The sequence below is a fragment of the Rhipicephalus microplus genome, chromosome 3 (assembly GCF_043290135.1).
Source record: "Rhipicephalus microplus isolate Deutch F79 chromosome 3, USDA_Rmic, whole genome shotgun sequence".
Lineage (NCBI taxonomy): Eukaryota > Metazoa > Arthropoda > Arachnida > Ixodida > Ixodidae > Rhipicephalus > Rhipicephalus microplus.
The window spans coordinates 143,394,836-143,421,153 of NC_134702.1; the positions used below are offsets into that span (position 1 = coordinate 143,394,836).

The following is a 26,318-nucleotide window of genomic DNA, read 5'->3' on the forward strand; positions in this document are numbered from 1 at the left end:
ACTCTTTCTCTGTCTTGCTTCGGCGATCAACGGTGAGCTGCGAGGGCAGAAGCCTACCTCCATTTGTTGAGCGTGTCGCTCATTGGGGTAACATACGCTGGTTGAACTGCACGACGGACGACGTCGCACTGCTTCTGCGTAGCTCATCTCGACGCAGTGCCTCTGTTGTGGCGCCTCGGATGGTTGGGGAGCGTGAACGGCTTGCCGTAGCTCGGCGCGTACCATCTTCGCAATGGAGAGCTGCTCTGCAGGTGAAGCAGTCACCTGCATCTTTTGTAGCTCTTCCTTAATGAGAGCTCTGATAAGCTCTCGCAACGCGCTGATGTCATTGCCGAGAGTGACAGAAGTGACCTCACTTGTGTTTACACCACGGTTATACTGTCTGGCACGCTGTTGAAGGGCCCTCTCCATGGCAGTGGCTTCCTCATGGAACTCCGCAAGTGTCGCAGGCGGGTTTCGAATCAGGCCGGCAAAAATCTCTTCTTTAACACCACGCATTAGGTGGCGAACTTTTTTGGATTCGGACATGGAGGGCTCCGCACGCTTGAAAAGCCGATCCATGTCCTCTACGTAGGTCGTCACCCTTTCGTTAGGGCCTTGAACCCTTGCCTCTATAGCACGCTCCGCTGTCTCCTTCCTGTCCTCTCGGGAAAATGCCTTGAGGAACTGCCGTTGAAACTCATCCCATGACGTAAGCGCTGCTTCATGGTTCTCAAACCACGTTTTCGCGGAGTCCTCCAGGAAGCAGTACACATAGCGTAGCTTACGCTCTGGGGTCCAATCGTTGATGACGGTGACCCGGTTGAAATGCTCGAGCCAGTCGTCGGCATCTTCAAAAGCAGCTCCGTGAAATGCCTTCGGCGTCTTGGGCAGGTTGATAACCAGGTGCGCTGGTGCTGGCGCGGTGACGTTAGGCGGTGTTTGATTCATAGCCCTCTGACGTTCAGGCAGCAAACCGTGCTGTGGCTCGAGTCCCTGGAGACGACGGCTGGAACGTACGTGCACAGGGGTAAGCTCGGCTGAGATACTCGATGGACTTGCGTCAGGGGTGCTCTCAGGGGACCGTATCATCTACCGTGCCCAGCACTTCCACCAGAAAATGTCACAAAGACACAGGCACGCAGGTACAAAATAGGGCGTTTACTTTCGCAACCCAAGGGCCAGAAACGCGAACACCAGAGCACGCGCACACAGATCTACTTCGTTGTCCTCTTCAGATGCTGGCTACTATAGTTGCCAGCCTACCTTGCGTCAATATGTGGTATGCAATACATAGAACTGACTGACATGGCTTTCCGCCTCTGCTTCAATAACCACCGTTCCCATGTTCATTCGCTTTCGGATCTGCCTCTGTCTCGGCATATTAACTTCGAAAACCACCCATTTGATTCCATCAAGGTTACACTCTTACAAAGCGGTCTTTCTAGCATAAAAGAACGTGAACAGCGCGAATCATGTGCCGTTTGTAAATTTAATACATTAAATGCTGGTCTAAATATCACTCCATGCATACTTTCTTCAATTCGCTCTCTGGAAGTTTCAGAATAATATTTATCCCAGCGAAACGTTTTTTACTTGTTTCTTTTTTTTCTTTTTTTCTGCATTGTTTTCTTTGATATCGAGCAGAGCACGTGTTCGGCCATGCAACATAAACACGCGCATTCCGAGAAAGGTGGGCAACTGTTGAAGAATTTTTGAGCTCCCCCCCCCCACCTCATGAAATCACTCTGCAGATAACCGAGTAAATGACATATTCAATCCCCGGGGTAAAAAAAATTGAAAAACAACCTTCATTATTTTTTAAACATTCGTAGCCCCACAGGTTCTTGGCATGTGCCTATCCTACACGTTTCTCTGTGCAGAGCTCTGACACAGGTGACCCTTGTTTGTTTGTCTTTTTTTTCTTTTTTTTCCTTAAGCCTTCACCACATCGTTCCAACGTGGCCATCCTCCTCAGGCTTTGAGAGCAACTAAGGAGGCGGTTGGGAGAACCGGTGCAACGCGACAGCGACAATGACCGCCAGCAATGTACTTGGTGTCATTTTCAAGCTACGGAGGGAAGTTGATGAGGTGTGAGCTAGAGTAGTGAAACTTCCCAACGCAACACTGGAATGGGGTTCTTTTTGCCACCTGGACTATTTTTGCCACCTGGACTATTGCCACCTAGATTTTTGCTACCTGGCCTTAAAAACCTTGTCTTGATTCCATGTTTTTTGTCCACTGTTTGTGTTTACACTTCTTTTTGCACAAAATACACGTGCTATGCTTAGGTGGAAGTAGGCTCAAGCACACGTGGTCGTTTGACAACTTATCAGTATGGACCAACTATGAGTATATGATGGGTTGTTTGGCCACTGATTTATGTGTGCACTTTTTTTCTCTCTCTCTCTAGGCTGAAAGATTGCACAAAAACGCATCAGAGTCAACTAAATTTTGTCTTATGATGATCAGTCTCCAATCGAAACATCACCAATACACAGTTTTTTCAGAAGCGTGTATTGATTTTCACCAAATTTATTTTTTAATTCCTCATGTCACCCTTTCGCTATGAACCTAATGAACACTTAGTGGCTGAAATAAGACTTCTTCATCATCAAGCTTTATAGAAACAGCACAGCATAATCTATCAGTGGATACTAGGTCATTGCGGTATATATGGCAATGACCACGCAGATGAGGCCGCTAGATGTGCGCACGACGGTACCCAATACACCGCTATCTCGTTCTCAAGATCCGACGCAACTACAAGACTTTGTTCGCTTGCACGTGATCTCACACTAGTATAGTGGAACTCGACAGCATTCACAACCACGTGCCTGCATAACTTTGATCCGTATCTCCAGCTTCGTCTTTCCTCAGGAATATCTCGAGAAGAGGAGTCTCTTCTATGCTGAATGTGGCTTGGAGTGAGCTTCGCGAACACGTACTTCTATCTTTTTGGAATTACCAGCTGTTTTACATGCATGACTTACTGCGGCTGCGAAGAAACCATCGCCCACTTTTTATGTGACTGTACCCACTTCAACGTGCCAAGACAAAACCTTGCTCAAGCTTTGGATAGACTAGATGATCGTCCGTTGTCAGAAGAAGGGATTCTGGGTCATCGGCCGAGCCCATCCTCAGCCCAGAAGCCCTTGAATGCTTTGCTACACTTTTTGCGGACAACTGGCCTCAGAGACAAACTTTGGTGTCTTATTATCATTGATTCTGCATTTCCTCTATCGCTATTTTTGTATTCTCTCTTTCTCTCTCATTGCAACATTTCTTTTTTATCATCTTTTATTCCCCTCACTCCTTTCCCCAGCACAGAGTAGTTAGTCAGTCTAAGTACTGGCTAACCTCCCCGTCCTTCTGCTCAATCTTTCCTCCTCCTCCTTGTTCAGCTTGCACTACTTGTGAAAGGCTGGAGCCATAGAGGAGCTTGTGATAACCTAGCCTCTTCAAGCTTCTTTATTTGGTCGTCTGCTTATCTCCTCGGTCTGCTTCGAAGTGAAAAGCACATCATATTTGCCCTAAATTTAATTATAACTTAGTTAGGGCTTAATGAGCATAGCACTGAAGAGTTTGATCTTGATTGATAAGGCTGTAATTAAAAAGGCAGAATTTACCTGGGTTCAATTAGCACAATTAGCAAGGTCATGATTAGTGTTGTCATGGGGTCATGACGTCGACGAAGGCAGAGACTATAGGTCGAAGATCTCTCGCAAATCCACTGGTCCCCGCCCATCTTGATTCTACGGAAAAAGCGTTTTTACGAACAGCTGCCACAGATCACTTTTAAATACAACACTACAGCGAATGCAACACTAGACATCATCCATTCAATCTTCTATGCGCTGGTTTCTCTGACAACTCTCTCTGCATAACTCTTCCAGTTGATGTGCGTACCTCGGTAGCTGATTAGCTTTGCCGGAATAAAGGGGTTACTACATTGTGGTATCGTACCTAAGCTGTTTTTGGCATATATAGACGAGGTCCAGACACTTTCCCCTTGTGGTTGTTGCTTGTTTCTAGTCATACGAAATGCATCGTAGAGTATATCGAGACCTCATATACCACAAAAGTCAGTCGTTGTTCGTGATAATTATCGCCATCATCTTCGTCGTCAGGTCATCGTTGTGACGTATATTGGGTACCTTGATACTATGTGATGTGATGGCAGAAAGAGAATATGTGGACTGGAACGTGCTTGGTCTTCATCTTTATCAGCAGCGTCGTCATCGTCAATGGCGGCTGCGGCGCACAATGCCAACACCAACGGACAAGCCTCGACCATAAGAATCTTCGCCTCCACATGTTGTTACTGAAAGAGGGAATGAGATGGAAATTTCGGGCAGGAGTTAGGCGCCCGCAACTTGCGTGATGGACGCCAACGTCCATGATTCTACGAGGGCTCTTTTGTGGGCTACTCTTTCTTGAATACTGTGGCAGAACAGCGCATGAAATGAGACGATGAGCCCATAGGGCACAGCACTGTTCTTCCAATATATTCGCATAACTGTGTTTATGCGACAAAGACTTTACGTGCTGATTAGACAGGCAGTGTCACAGAGAGAAGGATACTAGCACGCAGCGTTAAAAATAGTGCCCTGTGGAGCGAGCCCGCCTAAACACTAAATCGCAGCAGGCGTTTCGTGCATTGCCACAAGCTCTGCTCATTATCATTGAAAGGTTGCGAAAACGCCCCTTACCCATGAATGAAAGCGATGCCTCGCTACATAGATTTATAAAAAAACTTACTGTTCAGATTTGTCACACGTACAAGTTCAGTACTCTCTTTCTAGGACCATCTGTCGTGCTAGCTCGTTTTCTGTTTGAAACAAACATTACTGCGGTAACATTCCTTTCAATGTGGCCTCTTCCTGGTCGACAGGCGCCTCAATGGGCATCGGTGAAAGCACGGCTCTACATTTTGCCTCCGCTGGTTGTTGGCTTACGCTGACTGCACGGAACGAATCCAACCTAAAGCGAGTAGCGGAAGCATGCTACCACCGAGGGCTTCCTAGAGACAAGGCAAGTAACCAGGAGCTTTGCCCATATTAGCCAATAAGAACAATTAGGAACCACCAACACCTGCGAGTTGAAAGCAGGCTGATTATTTGCTGATGATTATTGCACTTCATAATATTATACGCACTTTCGAAAACACTTTATTTGGTCCATGCATAGTTCCGCGTAAGAAATAAACCCCACCCTACTTGTCTTTTTTTGAGAAAAGCGCAAAAATATGAAGTGATCAGACATGGATGCTATGCCCCCCTCCCTCTCGTGTCGGGGCTACGCTGTGATCTACGCCTTTATGTGAAGTTGTTCCCTGTTTAGCCCAAGTACTCCAGTCTGATTCATTTTCAGCGTCTAATGAAAATAGCACAAATGACAAACACAAACCAAGGAACAACAGTTAGAACAGTTGTTTCAACTCCTTTGTCTTTCTAGGTCTCTTTCTTTTTTTACAGTGAAGTTGCGAAAACGTTGAAAGCAAATGCGGTCTATAAACCTAAACACCTAGAAAGACAATATGAATGCTCCGCGGATAGCTCCCATAGACAAGAAACGCGTAGTACAGCCGTTTTAGGGAGTCCTCGCGCAACGCCTCCCTAGCTCTATCGATGTTTTTCTCACGAGCGTCTCGATACGTGGTGGCGGCACTTGCCGCCAGTTGCTGTCACCCATTGCCTGGTAACGTAGAGAGCGCTCTCTCAGCGGCATCCCTTTCAACTCGATGTGGGATGTACGCGCGTCGTTCACTCTTACGACAAAGAACTAGAACTGAACGCGAGCCCAGGCGCCAATGAGCTTGATAGACGCGTGATATATTAACATATATTCCACGTCTATCATACTAATTTTCATGTCATATAATGAAATTCCATCTTATTCTGCATCTATCATATAAATGCTGCGGAGACTTAAGCCTGCAGCTGCATATTATGCGGTGCCAGGCTTTTCTCCACAGTACTTGAAGGGCTTAGAATGTGTCCTATTCGCCTTAAGCATTAAAACGGCGTCAAGCATCGTCCTTTATGTATCTCGGGGAACCATTAAAGCTTCGACATAGATGTAATGTTGCTGACCAAAACTTGCACACCACTAATTACTTTATTACTCTACTCCCAATTAATTTCCAGGTGCTTGTAGTGCCCGGTGACGTATCGGTCGAAAAAGAAGTCGCGAGTGTTGTTGACAAGGCGTTGAGGCACTTCGGAAAAATTGATATACTGGTGAGTTATATGCGTGCATGCATGGTAAGAAATAACGTTGCGGAAAATGGCCTCCACGTATATTTGAAGAGTTTGCACGCAGAAAGCGAAAAGGAAATATTGCGATAAACCTACACATAACATTAGTCTTTCTTAGTTACGTTTGTGCTCCAGAAATTTTGAATAATATGAATATTACAGTGAAATATACAACTGGCAAGCTGCTATGCGTATTTTATACCCTCTCGTTTCAAGATGCTACGTCACAAAGGGTGCTACACGTACAGGTTTCTAGATACTTAAAATTAAACTGTAGTATACACCTGCACAAAAGCACAATTCATTTCGATTCCATTTGCAAGCACTCTGAATAGAGAGTCGGAGCGTAGCGTACAGATTCGCCACCTTTAGGCTCGTTATGCGTAGGGTTGATAAGCAAAGCTATCAACCCTACGCATAAGTAAGCCGTCTTTAAGAGATGTGACACTGTATTCGTCGGCCCAACGCTTCGTCGTTGAGAGGGTATAATAAACAGCCGCATGATTGTTCGGAATCGACTTACGATCAAATGAACAACGATAACATTCCATCGGATTGTGCGATCAAGCACTTGCCAGGCGACTCTGGATGATTGTAGGTTTCGTTACAGCATCTTCGGTGATCTTCTATGCCACATATTTGTGAATACCTAGATCTATGGTAAATGCCATCGCATTTTTTGTACCTTACGATGCATTCATGAGCACGCCGGTCGTAATGACAGCTCACATTAGGTGCAGGGCTAAAGTAATAAGTGCGGCAACTTTTTTGTATCTTCGTACCGTCGGGAAAGAAGACCGAAGTTCTCTGCACTCTATGCTAAGTTCTATGAGTTCTATGCATGCGCTGTATGCGAAGAACTAGCTCTTTCGAAAATGTCTATCATGTATACAAAGCGCGTGCACGCGGAACGCACCGGAGAATTATTATGCAGCACCTACGGTAATTATAACTTAAGTCGCTTCCATACACGTATTATTTGTGAATAATGGATTAAGGCAGTGTTACAAATGCTCTCTATTTGTACCATATAGGTTAACAATGCTGGGATTATGCAAAGAGGATCCGTCGAAACAGCGTCTATGGAAGACTTTCACCGGGCATGGGCAACTAACTTTTGTGGTCCACTCTGCATGATGAAAAACGCTCTTCCCTACTTGCGTCAAACCAAAGGTGGTGTATTAGTTGTACTTAATTATGTGATATCACCATTGAACCCAAAATACTTAGCCTGGCTGAGTTCATTGTCCTCTTTGGTTAAATCTTTTGAAATACCTTACTCACAATTTTGTAACATAAATTCTCTGGCTTTTGTCTGAGCCATATTGAATATATATATAAACCGAAACTTAAGACCAATGGCAACGGTAAACAACCACGAAGGCGCTGTCAATGCGTATATCATTCATACTATAGTTTGTTAAGAACTGTAAGCAACTGCAACGATTCACTTGCTACATATACTTCTATCGCAGTTATGCGCAGCTGATCGTATGATCGCTTTAATGTCATTTAATTGAAATTAGGCTTACACGTAGCAATCAACACTCGCTATAAACCATTAGAGGGGGCAGAACTTCAGTGAAAGCAGAACATGTCGTAATTTTGCTGGGACAACTAGATTAATCCGCTGATTTTTCATTAAAATTCTCTATTTTTCAGGTTCTGTCATAAATGTTTCAAGCATCGCATCCAAGAATCCGGTGAGTTGAACGACTCGAGCTATCAAGGCTCCAAAGTCGTTGATTTTGTAAGATTAAGCCCAACCGCCATGTAATGTGCGACGAGCTACGGTGTCTTATTGATTCCTCGTCGGCACTCCATTCGCGATGCTGAAAACCACGTATTACATATCTGCCTCCATATCTGCAGCCCCAAAACCAGGTATTACGCCAAGGTGTAATAAACGTTTCAGGCATAACAGTAGCAGTAACTTGCAAATATTTACTCACAGAAAATCAGCAACAATCACAATAGGCCTATACATTTCACCTTACACTGACCAAAAATGTTAACAGTATTTTGACACGTGTCGAATAGCCATACAAAGAACCGCGACCGCAGAACTCAAAACAAACACTGAATGGAGCAGCCGCGCTATGTGCGACGACGTATAAGGCCTGATTGATTCTTCGCTGGCGCACAATTCACAGTGCTGGAAACAGCTCATCATACCAAACGCCACCCATATTATATCCGCACCCATAGAGTTTTTTGTCCACTTTGTTTCATTTTTATTTGTGAACAAGTGGCCTACAATTCAATAACTAAAAAAACAAAAAAGAACACCTAATGTCCTTTGTCATTTTCTCGGCCTAATATCTCGTATCATTCAATTCGTAGCTACTGCGAAGGAAATTTACGAGTTATGTCTATACTGTGCGTAGTACTTCTGCAAATCATCATCGGCCCAGCCTAAACCTTCAGCACATCATCAATGTTCTTCTTTGGCGTCTCATCATTCTCACCAGGTTCAGAGCGCCGTGCCTTACGCCGTCTCCAAAGCAGCGCTGGACCAGCTGACAGGTTGCGCTGCACTAGGTGAGTGACCTTTATAAGGACAAGAGCTGCAATATATCGCATGGCGCGACTGAGTGAAAAGAGCATCCTGTGTACCCCGCTGGGAGGCAAGCGGGACATAAGACCAAGAGCTGCAATATATCGCATGGCGCGACTGAGTGAAAAGAGCATCCTGTGTACCCCACTGGGAGGCAAGCGGGACATAAGACTATGCACAAAAAGCTATTGTACAGGCAAACCACATCTTCATGCATACGACTTTTTAAGTTGAAGTGTTTCAAAGATCATGTATCATTGAAGGAGGCTATAGTTCAGGATAAATGAAAGATTTATTGCCTCAGTCGTTGTGAGTGGTTTTGCTTTTGCTTTCAAAACGGTGAAAAGAAAGTGACGCGGGTCGGCCGTGCCAATAAAAGCTGGTGGTCTTTGGGTTTCGACAAATTGGCATTTCGTTATATGGATCGAACAGGGAAGGTGTCAGAGCTCCTTACAATTTGTCTCACAAAAATACATTATCTTGAGCAGTAGAGTTGAACAGAATAGAACCTTGAACCGTGGCACACACCCATGACAGGGAGATTGGCCAAGAACCTTGTGATTTTCAGAGAAAAATAAATAATATTTGATTAGGTGTCGTCTATAGTTAAGGACGAAAGAAGTAGTAATGTGACAAAATTGGGAATACTACAAATAGGTTAGTAAAAACATATGTAGTAAGTCTGAGCTGCGTTATTTAGAAAATAATAGTTAGAAATTTAAACGCAATTTAGAAACTAGGGGCATGAGTTGGCTCTAGGATCTGAATCTCTTTGAACAATATAAACTCCACCATGGCATCGGCAACCTTCCCGTCACTGTTGCCCAGGAATAAATATCCGAACGAAAGCACATTTCGTACATGAAGAGCCAGGCACTCCCTACATCCTTTTGATCTTCGTTCTCTTCTTGTCTTCACTTGATTTGATTGATTTGTGGCGTTTAACGTAACCAAACCACCATATGTATATGAGAGACGCCGTAGTGGAGGGCTCCGGAAATTTTGACCACCTGGGGTTCTTTAACGTGCACCCAAATCTGAGCACACGGGCCTACGACATTTCCGCCTCCATCGGAAATGTTGTCTTCACTTCCACAAAACGTGGGTCGATTCTTCGCCGTGCCCTGTGACAACTCTGATAGCCAAGAGTACAAGTGCAAAAAGAAAGCTAGAAAGAAAGAGATAAAAATACCGGTGACGGTGACGATATTTTTCTCTAAAAAGACATTTTCACGATGCTAGATTCGAACCCACACAACCACTATCTGAAGGCGACCGTCCTAACCACTTGGCTATTCCTAAATTCTAGAAGAGTACAGCACAGCCTTTTTGTAGATAATAGTGTAGCGTGGCGTGGGAAAGGGAAATGAACGTGAGGAGGAGGAGTAGATGGGGAGAATACGGAGGAGAGGTGAGACTAAAGCGCAGCATAGGGAGAATGGGAACGCCCCGCCGCGGTGGTCTAGTGGCTAAGGTACTCGGCTGCTGACCCGCAGGGCGCGGGTTCGAATCCCGGCTGCGGCGGCTGCATTTTCGATGGAGGCGAAAATGTTGTAGGCCCTTGTGCTCAGATTTGGGTGCACGTTAAAGAACCCCAGGTGGTCTAAATTTCCGGAGCCCTCCACTACGGCGTCTCTCATAATCATATAGTGGTTTTGGGACGTTAAACCCCACATATCAATCAGGGAGAATGGGAACGACATAAATAGAAAGAGAGAAACGCTGAGAAATAAACGAAAGAGAGAAGAAAGAAGACGCTGAAAAAGAAAGGACAAAGATTCAAAGAGAACACTGAGACGGGGAAAATAGAAAGAATTAAGAAGTAAGCAATGATAAGAAGGGAAAAAGACTGGGAAAAGAGAGATCAGAAAAATAAATAGAGGAAAAAGAAAGAAAAAGATGCAAGACAACCGAGTGCAGGACTGTGTAGGTGCCCATCAGCTCCATTGTCAGTTTTGCATATGGCTTCAACTGGAAGCGACGCTCGTTCTTCAAGAGCGAAGCTCCTTAGGCCTGCACCCCGCCGTCGGAGCTCCCTGGCACGGTGCCTGCTGTAGTGTCTGCCCCTCGCGCAGGAGGATAAATAAGCTTTATGAAGGCATAAGGACTTGTTGCTGGACTAGTTTGTGTCGGATCACATTCGTAATGTAGCGCGAAAAAAAACGACAAGACGGACTCAAAGAGGGCTTGAATGCGGATTTCGTCTGTACGATGCTCCAAGAGCGAGAATACGAACGCATGCGAAACGAAGGCAGATAGTCTCCCTTCCCGCCCCCCCACCCTTTTTTTTATTTCACAGAGAGAGAGAGCTCTTTATTGAAAAGCAGAGAACTTAGCCGGCTTGTGTATTGCTGACTTGCTATTCTGCGTGGGGAAGGGGATTGGGGACTGAAAGACAAGAAGAAAAAGAAAAATATTAAAAAATAAATTAAAATATATAAAGTAAACATACAGACAATTTCTTTTTTTTTTCTTAGGCGGGGATGTGTGCTGACAGAGTGACTTATTACGAATTTTCAAGGTGCCAGCACAGTTTGTCTAGCGGACCGATACTGCCTAAATACATCAATAAAAGTGTCATCACATGCCTTCTGTTGTGTGAAGCTCGGGAAAAGGCCCCAGATACAATCAACTGATAACGTTCGTTGGGTTATGTCATCACATGCCTTCTGTTGTGTGGAGTTGGGGAAAAGGCCCCAGATACAATCAACTGATAACGTTCGTTGGGTTAACAGATGCATGCAGTTTTCAAAGAGCGCACGCTCATCGGCATGCGCTCGGCACTCAAACAAGATATGTTCTACTGTTTCTGTGGAGCCACAGTTATTGCAGTATGGACTTTCTACTTGACCCAAAGCGGTGCCGTAAGTTGTTTTCATAACACTGTTCAGGCGGAGACGATGGTAGAAAGTTTCCAGGTGTCGAGGGATTCGAGATGGGAAGATGTGGTCGATAGATTGGAGCATAAAGATGTGTCGGGAGGTTCCAGAGCTTCTTTTCTCCGTAAGGAAGCCTTTTAGCCAGCTGAGAAGCATCTGATTTGGTGAAATAAGTGCGCCTGTAATTTTGCTTTTGTAGTCCTTTGCGGGATGATTCATCTGCTTTTTCATTGGCCAGTATACCGCAATGAGCCAGTATCCATTGAAATGTGATAGTGTGACCTGCAGTGATAGCCATGTGGTGCAAGCACGCTATATCGATTGAGATCGGGTGATAAGTTATTAGCTTTAAGAGGCTGAACAGTATTGCTGTGGGTCAGATGTACGCGGTGTCGAAAATGCTTCTTCTCATGTAAGACATGGCGGAAATGAGTGCGCAACATTTCTTGAGTGCAGATGACATCTAGTGGGAGACATCCTGTTTCCGCTACAGTTCCAGGGGCGGACGAGCTCTTCGGAAGACCTCGACAGTTTCGTAGGCAATTGTTTCGTGCGGCTGCTAAAGTTCTCTTGCTTTTTGGTGATAATCGGTAGAGCACCGATAGGCGAAAATGCAAGGATCCTTCCAGGTATGCTTTCTCAAGCAGGACCTTTGATTGGCACTTAAATCGTTATCGTGTTCCCGCCATTAAGTTGAAGGGTTGTGATGCTGCAGCTATTCTTGCTTGAAGTTTCTTCACCTGAAGAAATCAGGAAAGACTTCTGTCAGTGACTATTCCGAAAAATCGCTGAGACTGTACATAGGTTAGTGGCCGGCCACCGTGGAGGATCGGATACTTGGTCATTTTCTTCCTCGTGAAAGCGATGTCTGTGCTTTTTTCTGCAGAATAGTGAATAGCCCGGGTAGCCAAATACATGGAGAGGTTCCGTAAAGCTCTTTGAAGGCGTTTTTTTGTAACAAAAGGCGAACTTGAAGAACTCCGAATACAGATATTGTCGGCGTAAATTGTGATGTGCACTCCTCGCGGCAATATATCTTCGTTACATGCATCAAGGTTATGTTGAAAAGAAGTGGACAGAGTGCTGCACCCTGGGGTACGCCCTTCAAATTGCGTAGAACTATGTGGGAGCGTTCGGAGTGCACATATGTATCTAACGTTCTTTTAAGTAGCACTCAATTCATTTATACAGTCTTCCTCCAAGGCCAAGACTGACCATGGCTGCAAGAATGGCATGGTGGAAGATGGAGTCAAAAGCTGCTTTGATTTCGAGGAAGATAGCTATTGGGATGTGTTCAGCAAAGAGGTCCTCTTCCAGTGAGGAGACGAGGGTGATGACATTATCGATAGCTCATCTGCCTTGGCGGAATCCATTCATTTCTTGGGGAAATTTGTCGTGGCTTTTTAGAAACCAAGTCAGTCGTCTGTGAACCATCCGCTCTAAAAGCTTGCCAACACAACTCAGCAGGAGGACGGGCCGGAAAGAGACGTAGCTTGTTGGCTGCTTTGCAGGTTTCGAAATGGCCGCTATTTTAGCGAGTTTACTTTCTGCAGGAACCACGCCAGACAGCCATGACGAATTATATTATTCCAGTAGTCGTATACGGGAGGTGTAGGGTAGCTTTGCGATGGTTTCATAGCTTATTTCGTTGTGACCGGGTGATGTGTGCCTGTTTGATTCGCTGATTGTGGTGTTTAGCTCTTCAATATGGTTGATTGGGTGAGTTGGTGATACGTGACTGTTTCAAATAAGAGTGCACTTCTTAGACAGGGTAGAGAGGAACAAGCGCTTCGATTGTGAAAGGCAAATCCAATGCTGGTACTGCATCTCGTGAGTAGTCAGACTTGTTGCTTGTGGAAGAGCTCCAGGGTATCTAAGTGGATGTTAACAGTTTGCAGTATCCTTCTGACAGCTTTTTGAGGGATTTCCGTTCATCAAGGGAAAGTAAGGTGAAAGGGTGAAGCTGTGTGTTTGGCGTGCGCATACCTGAAAAGACCCGCCATATTTTGGCTACCGGTTGACGAACATCCAGTGTAGAGCAAAAGTTCCACCATCTTTGCCAGCTACGTTTGTCCAGGTAACGCCGCATATCGCGTTTTGTCCGTCGGCAGGCCCGACGGTCTTCCAGACAATCTGTGCGCAATACTTTCTTTTCAGTTCGTCTGCGAACAGCACACAGATTTTCAAATTCTCAGCGTTTCACGGAAATCTGTCACTTTTAGCTGAAACGCGTGTGCATGCTCTTAGGCAATGACACATTGTAGTGAGTGATTCTTCATCCTTGGTGACAGCAGTGATTTCTTTGCTAGCGGCGTGTCTGTATGAATCTCAATCTGTAGATCTTGTAAATAAGTTTTTGAAGACATCTTCACACCAACAGCTGATATCATGATTGGTTAGTGATCACACCCCCATGTTTCCAAGTGGGTGGGCCGTTAAAAGTTACGGGCAACTGATCTTGTTGCGAAGGTCACATCAATGCTGCTGATAGTCGAAGAGCCTCGTAGATATTTGATACTGCCGTCATTCAGAGGTTGAATGCAATGTTTTGAAAGTAGTTCGCCAAACTCGCGCACAGGTGTGTGAGCTGCCCCAAATTTCATTGTGGGCATTGAAGTCTTCACAAAATCTGTGCGGAGAAGGTGTTCTTGAAATCAAAATTTCAAGTCATGAAGCGTCAAAAGGCTTCTTGCCTGTCTCCAGGTATACTCTAATGAGTGTGTATTCGTGCTTATTTATTATGGAGATGGCGCACGCATATTCATTGTCGTTTTGGGGTGGCAGACCGGAACATCTCTGCGAATACCTATGAGCAGTCTGCTGATATTGTCAATTCATTTTGAATTATTAAAATAATAGCCGTTCATTTTGAAATGTGGTCCAACTCGTCATTCAGAGATGACGATGAAAGAGAATTGGTACGCTCGCAACAGCTGTTAGAAGTCTGAAATCATTGAGCGAATACCGCGAGCGTTCTATTGAAATATGGTGCATGTGCAAAATATTCCATGCATCGTCAGTTCAGGTGGCTATGTCGTTGCGGAAGCCATGGTTGCTACTGCGAAGAAGTGCGCCCCTGAGATGCGTAGGACGTCGACACCATGGGCTCCATTGCAAGGATTGCTTCTACCTCTGGGAGACTTCTTGACGAGGAATTCGCGAGGACAAGGGCTTTGAGGGCAGCAAATAACATAGGAATCAGTGTGCGTGTGACATCTTGGTCGGTTTTTACGTGTTGCTGTCTCTCGCAGATCTCCTTGTCGTGTTACGCTGACTGAGAGTGGTGACAGTAGTGCTGGCTTGGTGAGTTTTGTGAGGCACGTTGCGATTATTTTGATGAAGACGACAAGCCCACACTTTTAGAAAAAAAGTTTGTAATCAGTTTGTGAAGGAGAGTGTTTACTAGTTTCTGGGGTTTTAACTACCTTCGTGGCAAGCTTTTACTTTGCAGCCGGTAGCAGAGCTTGTAACTTTAGCCGTTACTAACCAGAGAACTTTTCCTAGTGCTTTTATCTGAGCAACTACTGAGCCACCTTCAACAAACCTGAGCGACCGCCTGTAGACTGTGTGTGCTCCCCGAGTGTGCTCGTAATTGTGTGTACCTTCTCATCTCTCTGCAACCTCTTTTCTCCCCTTTATTCCTTCCCCAGTGCAGGGTAGCAAACCGGATGTGCGTCTGGTTAACCTCCCTGCCTTTCCTTGCATCTTTATCTCTCTCTCTCTCTCTACTGAGCCACCTACGGTGCCACATCTTTCGTAGACGCCGCAGTAATTTTTGCCGCAATGGTGACATCGTAAGCAAAATTTAGCAAGCTTTAATTTTATTGATTACCTTGGAATAGGAGTTTCTTGCTAAGTAACGTACACACATTAGCGAACAGAAGGGGGCATCATGATGCGTAGAAAATAGCAATCACCTTATAAATTCTGTGACTGCTAGCCAGTACGTGGTGTGCGATCCCAAATCAACGGTACATATAGCATTCATGCTGCTGTTACAGTAAAAATTTGCTATGTCCAAGTCTTGAAGATTTACTAGTGGCTTGTGGGGACTCTCTGGTCATTGATTTCTTCTCCTCACGGGACGGCTTTACGCTCTTTCATAGTAGAGTACCTAGTACTCTAAACCGCTACCCACTTTTATGGGCGAAGCTCCTTATAGCGGCACCCGTTCGTCCCTCGTAGGCGTAGTCATAGTGTGTAACCAGTCTTACGCTTTGACCTCCAAGGTGGTGCCGGTGGGAGATTTCTCGTGTGCGTTGTTGAACAATGAAAAAAACATTTGCAGCGTGCGCGTTAACTAAAAGCCGAATGCTTCTGTCTCTCATTCCCCATTAGCAGCCATTGTTTACCTCCAAGGTAGTGCCTGGTGAGATTTCTCCTGTGTGTAATTAAACAATAAAAATGATTTGTTCAAAACGCCATTGATTGATGAAATAAACCAACGAAAGACGCCAGATGTTTTCTAAAAGCAAAACGAAAGGCGCCAGATGTTTTTAAAGAAAAAAAAAGAAGACGTCATCTGCTTAACGAAAGACGCCATGTGTTTTCTAAAGCAATGGTTTCATAATCAAAACCATATAGATACAGGTTTGTAGTTGCCGATGCTCGTTGCCGTCGGTGTGTGCTCGTATGGATAAGGATGCCGAAAGGCGGGCGCACCGGGAAGCGGCGGCGCGCGCTCGCAGACAGGGCCCTGAAGTGAGAGCACGCGAGGCAGTAGCACGCCGGGAATCCGCGCGAAGTCGCCGCCAAGATCCTGCTGTACGGGAACAAGAAGCCAAATCAGCAAGGCAGCATCGGCAGGATCCCGCCATGCGTGAGCAAGAAGCTGCAGAGGCACGTCAGCGTCGGCAAGATCCTTCCGTATGGAGCGAGAGGCCACTTCTGCAAGACAGCTTGGGCAAGATCCTGCTGTACGGGAACAAGAAGCCACATCAGCAAGGCGGCGTCGGCAAGATCCCGCCGTACGTGAACAAGAAGCTACAGCGGCACGTCAGCGTCGGCAATATCCTTCCGTACGGGAACGAGAGGCCGATGCAGCACGTCAACGTCGTGAAGCAGATCTTGAAAACGTTCGACAATGGGAAGCGGCGAGGAAGCGCGCATATCGCTAGGCGAATTTAATTGATTGATTGATATGTGGGGTTTAACGTCCCAAAACCACCATATGATTATGAAAGACGCCGTAGTGGAGGGCTCCGGAAATTTCGACCACCTGGGGTTCTTTAACGTGCACCCAAATCTGAGTACACGGGCCTACAACATTTCCGCCTCCATCGGAAATGCAGCCGCCACAGCCGGGATTCGAACCCGCGACGCCAGGCGAATTTACGGAAGAAAATTTCACGGTATTACTTTCAGGAGCTTCGCCCAATCTCACCATCATTCACCTCGTGGATCTGCCGTCATTTTTTTTTCTAAACATTTGTGCATGTGTGTGGGTGCGCGTTCTTGTGATCCGTTCATTTGAGCTCTCATGCTCATATGATCCTATATTCTTATGAGTATGAGAACTCATATGGGCATATGACATTCTCATGTGATGATTAGCGTCATCAAATGTATGTTCTTTTGCGAGTATAATTTCACTGTATGATCATGTAATCAGTTCTGTATAGGTATGTTGCTGTGATGCGCGCTTACCACAGTATAGTTACATGGCGTTGTTAGAAGACATTTCTTATTTACGAGGGCCATGTCAATTCGTTTTTTACCCTGTACTTTTGTAATGGAATCATTTTGATATGGCAACGCACACGTAAATTTAACAAAACATAAGTAAACATCTTTTTTCAGGTGTTACTAACAATTTAGTAATGAACTAACCACTCCAGTTAGCACTGTTCACTTGCTAACTTGGTAGTAAATTTTCCTAGCCTGTTTTTTACGACCTTTTCTTAGTAAGAGGCTAGTGTTTTATGTGAAAAGTGAATGTTTAGTATTTAGTTAGTGAGTATGCCGACCTTTATTCTTAACAGCGCATGGATTTCCCACGTTTCTTTTTGGTAACATCTGCGTATATGTTACCAGATGTCTTTTGGTTTTGTGCTGGTAGTTCCGGGGAGACGTCTTTCATACTCGTAAATACAAGATCAGGGTTAGGTGGTGGTTCGTTTCTCCTTGGTGGTTTCTGTTGCGCGTGCTCCAACGTGCGTGCGAGTGTAGCAGCCTTCTTTTTAACACTACCTCCATATTAAGCAGGGTTTAGACCACCGCAGTTTGCACCTTTAGGTTGTGCTGTTGAGGTACAGTCCTTGTGCGAGTGAGGTCCAGCACACACTTTGCAGCGCACCGGGCTTGTGCAGTGTCCCAATATGTGACCATGCCTTTGACATGTGCAGCAATGTGTAGCTGCCCCAACGTATTAGTCGACCGGGTAACTACAGAAACCAAGCGTAACTCGTTTAGGTAGTGGTGAATCCTTGCCAAATTCCGAAAGACAGGTCGACGACGTACCTCTTTGATTTTTCCTCCCTCTTCGGTTGTGAAGGTGGGGAACCTCCTCGCTGAAACAACACCTTGATCCCGTAGATAGTCTTGTAGTTCTTCATTTGAGTATCTTAGAGGGACATCTTATATTTTTTCATAGTTCGCGGTGTACGAAAACAGAACTCGGGCTTCTACAGCTACGCCAGTCATTTAAATCACAGTGAGCAAATGGTTTGCAGTGGGCAGGGTTGGCTCTGTAACCACCAAACTTCTATCATTGTTCACGCGATCGTTGAGAACTTTTTCTTGAGCCGACGTTGCATCCGCTGATGCCACAATGTCAGAGTTTATCTTCCATAAGCTTCCTCCTTCCACGGTAGGTCGGAAGACGACAGGAACACCAGTACCTCTTTCTTTCTTGTAGGACACAGCTGTGAAGGGCGCTTAGTCCATATCCTCTCCATTTTCCTCCGAAGGATCGGAACTGTCCTGCTAATCGCTTCGTTGCTTGTTTAGAGGAACATAGTCTGTAGTTCCCTCTACAGAGGCTGCAGGAGTAGTACTTGCCACCAACGCCATATATGCGGCATCGAGTACATCTGGCGTTGATGTTCCGTGTCGTGGGGGGTACGGCACAGCGTGCCTAAAAGTCCCCTTCACGTGTTCCTCCAGATGAACGGGAACCTCCAGGTTGTTATGGGTGTAGTACGGAGCTCAGGAGAGCGATAGACACTGTCAGTTGAGAAGAATATCGAAAAAATTAGAACTGGCTTACCAGAGCCGCTGCATTAGAACTTCATCCCTCTGGCTTCACATGAAAAAGTAGTCCCGGCCTGCTCCGTGTGTCCTTGTTTGCACGCCCTGCATTGTAGTGCCAATTAGCTCAGCTCTATTATTCTAAACAGCTTGTTTTCTTAAACATGCCACGACCTGTGGGTCAGCAGTCAAACACAATAACCACTAGAGCATGGTAAAAGGTGGATTTGTAGGGGCACGATGCCCAGAGTGGCCTCAATGGTTTCGCAGGAATGCACAAAATGAAAGCTGTTGTTGATACTACAAGGAAACAAATTGTACCGAGCTGCCTTTCAACTGGTTTGAGGAAGGAATGTAACAAGCTATCATAAACAAATTTTCATATGACTCTGGACTTTACCATAGAACCCAATTGGCTTGCTCGCACTGCATACGTAAACTTGTTTTGCAGGCTAGTTCAACCAAAGGTTCAAGTCAAAGCGAACTGCCTTAACTTGGCAACCTCATCTCATTAAGTTTACTTAAATGGCTAAGGCAATTCAAATATTTCCTTTCCGTTTGAGAAAACGCTCCCTACGGTGTGCGTGTGAACACAATTTGGTAAGAAAAAATTTTTTTACTCTGCAATTCGTCTTATTCCCGAGCCCATGGAGCATGCGGCTTTCTCCTAAGAGAAAAATTGCGAAACATTCGTTCATCATGAAGGCTTTAGCTCTTACATTACTGGTTGTCCCGGATTCTCCAAAAACGGCAGAGGGCAGCACACTAATATGTAAAAGATGGACTGAATTAAACCCTATCCTGATTCTACATACTGTGACAGACAGTGCACACAACAGCATGCCTGTAAACTATTACGTGCACATTGTCGCGCAGTAGATGGATGAAATTTAGCTCATTTGTAAACTACCTGAATATCTCGCTAAATTCTGCTTGCTCCCGTTACGGCGACAATTCTCCTGTGAAGCATTCAAATCTGGCCTCGATTAGGTTTAGTTTTTACATTTACCCTGATCGCAATTTCCATCCACTATCAAATCACAGATTTCCACAAATGAAACTTGAAGCATCGCACGAGAGCAGGAATAGGGTTCATTTTATAGGCACGCTGCACGCAAGTGCTTCAATAAGCTAAGTTCTACAAAATATGTAACCGCGATAAGAGGTACCACGGCTCTTTGTGCTCAGCTAAGCAGGCATTCACGTTCGGCACACACTTTAGGCATGGAAGCTTTTGCGAACGATGCTTTCAAATGTGACGCATTGTTAGCGCAAAACGCCGTAATAACAGTTCAAGCTTGCTTCGAATAAGGGAAGATTAGGAAAATATGTTCAACCCCTAAGAGCAAGGAAAGGTGTTCGTCTTATAGAGGCTCTTGGTTTCAAATAAATGGAAATACTAACTGGGCAGCAGTAGGGATGAGCAAACGTTTGTGCAACATCGGTGGACGCAACCAATATATGAAAAGAACCTGACTTCCTACATACGTAAGCAAGTTATAGAAATTGTAGCGATGGGAAAAAACATACGAAAAACTCAGCCGATAAAAAATTTCCAAGCTGCCGGGTTGCGATTCTGCGACAGATAAAGTAACACTGATACTATAACACAGCCTCTTGTGGCCACGTTTGACTGCCCGTTAATTAGGAAAATGTGAACAGAAGCATCATCTTGATGAAATTGCAAGCTAGTCGGCCTTCAAGCTTATCACCTGTAAAGAACTAGGTATATTGACAAAACTTTTGGGAAACTTTCGAACCTCTAGCGAGCTTTTTGTTAATGTATTTTCATTTATTTATTTCTTTGTTTGTCATGTACACACAAACAAACATGAAGACCCAGTATGAATAGGAAATTAACAGCTGACAACTGTCACTTAGGCACAACGCCTGCCTGTTCCTTCGAGAAAGGGGGGGGCATACAGGAGAGGAAGAGAGGAGACAAGAAAAGTAGATGGAAGGTGGAAATATAAACGAAGCGTATAACACAGATGTAAAATCAACTAAGGAGTCACATAAAGAAATGTCTATGAACACGAGGCCTAATCGGCTTTCTTTAAAAAGAAGCAGGGCTCTATGGGCCCCGTCATAACTACTAGCATATGTTCTCGGGAAAAGACAATTGTCAGGAATCGTGCAGTAAAGCTCAATAAGTCCATATTCCTTCGTGTGCAGTGTTCGCTGCGTAACGACTGTAAAACACTAAAATCATGCGTTCTAGTGTCTCACAGGAGCCACACGAGGAACATGACGGACTGTTTGCACGTCCTTAATGATATAATCGTTCACACGCTGATACGGAATTATCAGCATCAGTCTGACTAAGCCCGAGTATGAGGAGGGTACAATCGCCCTGTGACACACTGATCGGTGTGCTGCTTTAGATGTCGGCGTATCAGCAAGCGAGCGTTGTCAAACCGTAACTGCTTGCTCTACTGGACTCAAATCTTTAACTTCTTGATGTCGTGTGGATTTCAGTCATGTAGAGCAAGGTCAATAGAAACAACTTCATCCTCTATTCTACCTACTAACAGTAACTTGTTCAAAAGAGCTTTTAGGGCAGGCGTTGCTATGTTCGCATTCACGACTATGACGGAAGAATGACATGTATCACGATATACCTACCTACACAGGTGGTCGTTGTTTTTGTTTGCAGCCCGGGTTTTGTGAAGACGGCGTTGATGATGAAACCTGGTGCCAGCGCAGAGGAACACATGAAGGTAAACACTGCAAATAATATTACAAACTAGCGACCAGCTTCTTCAAGAGTAACTTCTTGAATATTTCCCTTCCAGCGATTACCATAGTCTACCATTTCGATGGGGGGCTTTCCATCATAACAGTGGTCAATGTAGGGGACATGGTGGAGACTAGGTGGGCACTGTGTAGCTCATTGAACCTACAATAATAACAGCTGAAGCCAACGCCAGCCCCCGCCCTTATTCTAATCAGCCATTAGGAAAGCATTGCACCAGGGTGCGAGTGACTAGCCTGAAAAGGTGCCGAAAGACGGCAACAGCCCTCAACAACATTTGCGCATGGCACGAATTTTTAGGGCCAGAAGGTACACCTTCTGTGTACATGATTTGATGATAACTACTCTATTTCAATCCCACGTCTGGGTAGGTAACAGGACGCATTGCTAGAATAGAGAAACACTTTCACACCACCTTGCCTCCAGCATGGTGGCCTTCACCATGTCGCCTGCAATGTACGCCATTATAGTGGGGGAATCGTTCCTTATGGCAGAATACAGAGAATAGATGATAGAGAAAATTTTAACGGGGCTGTCGTATCTATTCTGTGCCATAATCTGAAGTAATTGAGCTAAACGTTTATTACCAAAGATGTATTCTTCCCTTTTCAGTCAATTAGTTGCGTGATTAGGTCTAGAGCCGGGCTCCACGCAAATTATAAACATCTTTGAAACAGTTTTTAAATAACTTTGTTTATTTTTTCGTGATTGTAGTTTAACTTTTAGTTTGTGCCCCTATCCCAGATACTCATTGCGTGTACGTGTTTATGATAAACTTGATTTCGAATTTGCAATGGGAGTCGCAAGTTATGATAGCATACAATTGTCTCTTTGGGTAGTGTGCCGTTATGACAACAAAAGGCGCAGGTGACTAGATAATACTGAGTGTTTTTTTTTCTATCCGTGGACCTGAACGGTGGTCGTCAAAGATTGTGATGACATGGTTCTCGTGGAACATTCACTGATGCTTCTAGAACCATTGTGAAAAACAAGTAGTAATTCAGTAACTTTTACGATACATTGAAACAGTGTGAACAAACTACGCAGGTACCCTCTTATTACTCACTCCTTTCACTTACTACCAAAGCTTCGCCTGCGTAACCTTCTTGATACCAAGCGTAACAATAATTTGGATAATGAGATGCAGCCAGCAACGCTGCGAAATTATGTCGGTGTAACGAATAGTCTCAATGACACGTGCTGCGTTTTTTTTTAGATTGACTTAGAGTTAATCTCGCAGCTCCCGTGCAAGTTAACGTCTGATGCGACCGCACACATGGATTGTGACAGCGTGAAGCCACCAGTGCTGGCCCCCAGAATAAAAGTGTCTAGATTGTGTGTAACTGTGAATTTCTTATCCCGTGCCTTACGACAACGTTATTCTTATACTATATTACGTTAAACGTATCACAATAAGCCAACAAAAACCTGTATTGCCAGCAACGCCAACAAAACAGTGGTCATGGCCGACCCTGTGCAGTATATGTTCTTTCGATATACGGATGGCGTTATCGTACAAAACCCGCCACTACGCTAAAGCGACGAACGCACTAGAGTACAAGCGTTTATGATTTTGTTGGACTTCTAGAGACTTTTTGTAACAATGAAGTATGGTCGACGACCTCCAACTTAAGCAAAGACTTCATTCATATAGACTCCGAGCGCCGACGACGTTCACTTCAAGGTAGACATAGCCGCACTCGATAGAGCAGAGGCCTCAAACTTACCTCCACTAGCGTACCGCAGTCCAGAAAATGTTCTTCTGCGAGGATCAGGAAAGTAAAGCCAGAAAGAGGCATGGGGAGGGAGCGTGATTATTCAATGTGTGGGGTTTAACGTCCCAAAACGACAATATGATTATGAGAGACGCCGTAGTGGAGGGCTTCAGAAATTTCAACCACCTGGGGTTCTTTAACGTGCGCACGAGCACACAGAATCTGAGCACGCGGGTCTACAGAGTTTTCGCCTCCGTCAAAAAAATGGCAGCATATCCACGGAGTGAATGATGGAGAGTGAGGTGAAGAATTCGTCCGTCCATTCATTCTTGCTTCCGTCCGTCCATGCGTCCGTCAGTGTGACCGTCCATGCGTCCATCAGCCCGTCCGTGCGTGCGTCTGTTCGTGCGTCCGTCCCTGCGTTCGTCCATGCAGCCACACCTGCGTCCGTTCATGCGTCCATCCATGCATCTCTCCATGTGTCCGTTCGTCCATCTATTCAACACTCCAAGTACCACCATCTCGCATCTTTTCATTATATATTCCTCATATAGAAGCACCGCCATCCAGCGGACATTCCAAAGACTAAACGAGATGTGGCACACGCACACTTCCTTACGGCTTGCGCTTCGGGTCCACTTCCCACCTTTAACCACCTCGAGTTCTTGGTGTATACTAGTTCACTGTACTCATGGCACTGCGGCCGAACGCTCGCTAAACCTTTCGAAAACCAAGGAGGTTACGCCCAGCGAGTATGACGTAGCAAACTTTTTCAGTCAGATAGTGCTCATATACATGCCAATGGCTGCTAATGGGAAATGAGAGGCGGAGAATTCGGCTTTTACTTTCTTACGGCTTGCGCTTCGTATCTACTTTCCATTTTTAACCACCTCGAGTTCATTCATGCTATATACAAGTTGATTGTATACATGGCACTGCGGCTCAACGCTCGCTAAACCTTTTTAAAGCTAAGGAGGTTATACCCAGCGAGTATAATGTAGCAACCCTTTCTTGTCAGATAGGGCTCAATAAACATGCCAATGGCTGCTAATGGTGATCGCAGCCTGCGCGTTAACTAAAAGCCGAATGCTCCTGTCTCTCATTCCCTATTAGCAGCCATTGGCATGTACATTGAACACTATTTTTATTGTTAAACAACGCACAGAAGAAATCTCTCACCGGCACCACCTTGGAGGTCAAATGTTATACCTTGCAGGTCAAAGCGTAAGACTGGCTACATACTACGACGGGACGCGGGACGAACGGGTGCCGCTATAAGGAGCTTCGCCCCTAAAACGAGTCAACGCACGCACGCAGCACGCAGAAAAGCTCTTTGGCGGCTGCAGCGATGAGAGCTATAGTTGGGGCGCCATGGCGGGCTGCAGCACATCTGAAAACTAAAAAAAATTAAACAAGCAAAAGCAACCCTAGCGACATGGACAGGGTCTTCATATAAAGCTTGTCGGTGGGATCAAGAAACCTGGATGACCAGGCACAAACTGCTGGATTTTTAATCTTGACAGTATGCGATGTAGATACGCGCTGACAAGGGAAGGTGGGCATGATTCTAACGTGTGCGATGGCGCTAAACAATTATGAAGTCCATTTTGGTTTCCTTGTAATCATTGGAGCTGGGGTTACACGGGCCGATGAGGAGAATGAAGAAGAAGGAGGTTAGCCAGTTCTCAGGCCGGGTACCAACCCTGTGTTGAGATAGGGGGTGAGGTAACTAAGGTTGACAAAAGAGAGATGTTGCGAAATAGAGAAAAAGTAAAATAGAAACAAAGCGAGAAGAGCGATAGGATAAACAACACTGCTTAGAGCCTGTCTCTGAGGCCAGTTGTCCGCATGAAGCGTCAGAATGCCCCCAGTGCATTGTGTGCCGTGGACGATATCGGCCAGTGTCCGAAGACTTTTTTCTCCAACATTAGGCGATTTTGAAGTCCGTTTTCCGAAATACGCAATAAAATGTGCAGGGCAACGACCTCTGCAGTAGCTAAACTGACATTGCTTCGGATGCGTTATTCGAATGTTGTAGGTCTCACGCCTTTTCGTCCACTTGATTGTCTTATCATTTGTGTGACAAATGCTCTATTACAGTTTAAGAATCACAAAATAAATATATCCTATGCCTCCCATGGCGTCACTGTTTGTTGGTTTCATGACGGTGTTCTAATAAACGCAGGAGTCCTTGATTCATTGCGTTTATTTCGTCCATATGCCAAATGTAACGGAGCATACACACTGCATGACTGGTCAGAGAGAATGGACGTGGTGGCGCATTGCTTCATCAGCTGCTGATTTTATATAGTGGCTTTTATATTTCAGCTTCAGGGTTTCACTTCGAATTTTCTTCTGCGTGTCTGTTTGCGCTACATAGAAAAAAAGTGTTTAAGAATAATACCCTATGCTGCAAAAAAATATTGGGCATTCGGTTATTTCATGGATATCTTTTTAGTAGAATGTTATGTTTTTCCAGATACTCGAGAAAGCAGCTGGTCCTGCTCACGCGATGGGACGTGTTGGCACACCGGAAGAGGTGGCACGCTGCATCGCCTTCCTGGCGTCAGATGATGCCTCCTTCATGACGGGCGCTACACTTGCCGTCGATGGAGGCCTGCTCCTTTTGTCCAGCATCTCAGGTTTAGCCTTACCTTGATAGAACCAGAAGCCAACATGTGCAGCCAACATGCAGCCACGGCCGTCCGCAACCATGTACACCCATGAGTTTCAAGCACAAAATCCTCAGACGTCTCCTTAGCACTCCGGCTGTTCCTGACTGTCTTCGCCTGATATTTTTATTTCGTTTTCTTGGTCAGTATGAACGACGTAAATGTACCTGGCTTCGGACATTCTCTATTCCTTAGGTGCCCCATACAGTTACCAAATCCTAAACACAACAAACATTTTCGTGGCTATACGTTCCGCCAGCTGAGGTTAGCGCGAGACGCCTGCGTCACATTATTAACGAGCAAAATACAACCA

General features: G+C 45.2%; 1 protein-coding gene across 1 annotated transcript; it reads left to right on the plus strand.

Moving 5' to 3' along the window:
• The first annotated feature begins 8,710 nt into the window (after positions 1-8,710).
• Positions 8,711-25,997, plus strand: LOC142803385 (acetoacetyl-CoA reductase-like). Its single transcript, XM_075888506.1, has 5 exons — positions 8,711-8,780; positions 12,879-13,023; positions 19,427-19,463; positions 21,520-21,583; positions 25,813-25,997. The coding sequence occupies exons 4-5, from the start codon at positions 21,545-21,547 to the stop codon at positions 25,990-25,992; spliced, it is 219 nt and encodes a 72-aa protein (XP_075744621.1). The 5' UTR covers positions 8,711-8,780; positions 12,879-13,023; positions 19,427-19,463; positions 21,520-21,544; the 3' UTR covers positions 25,993-25,997.
• The last annotated feature ends 321 nt before the right edge of the window (positions 25,998-26,318 follow it).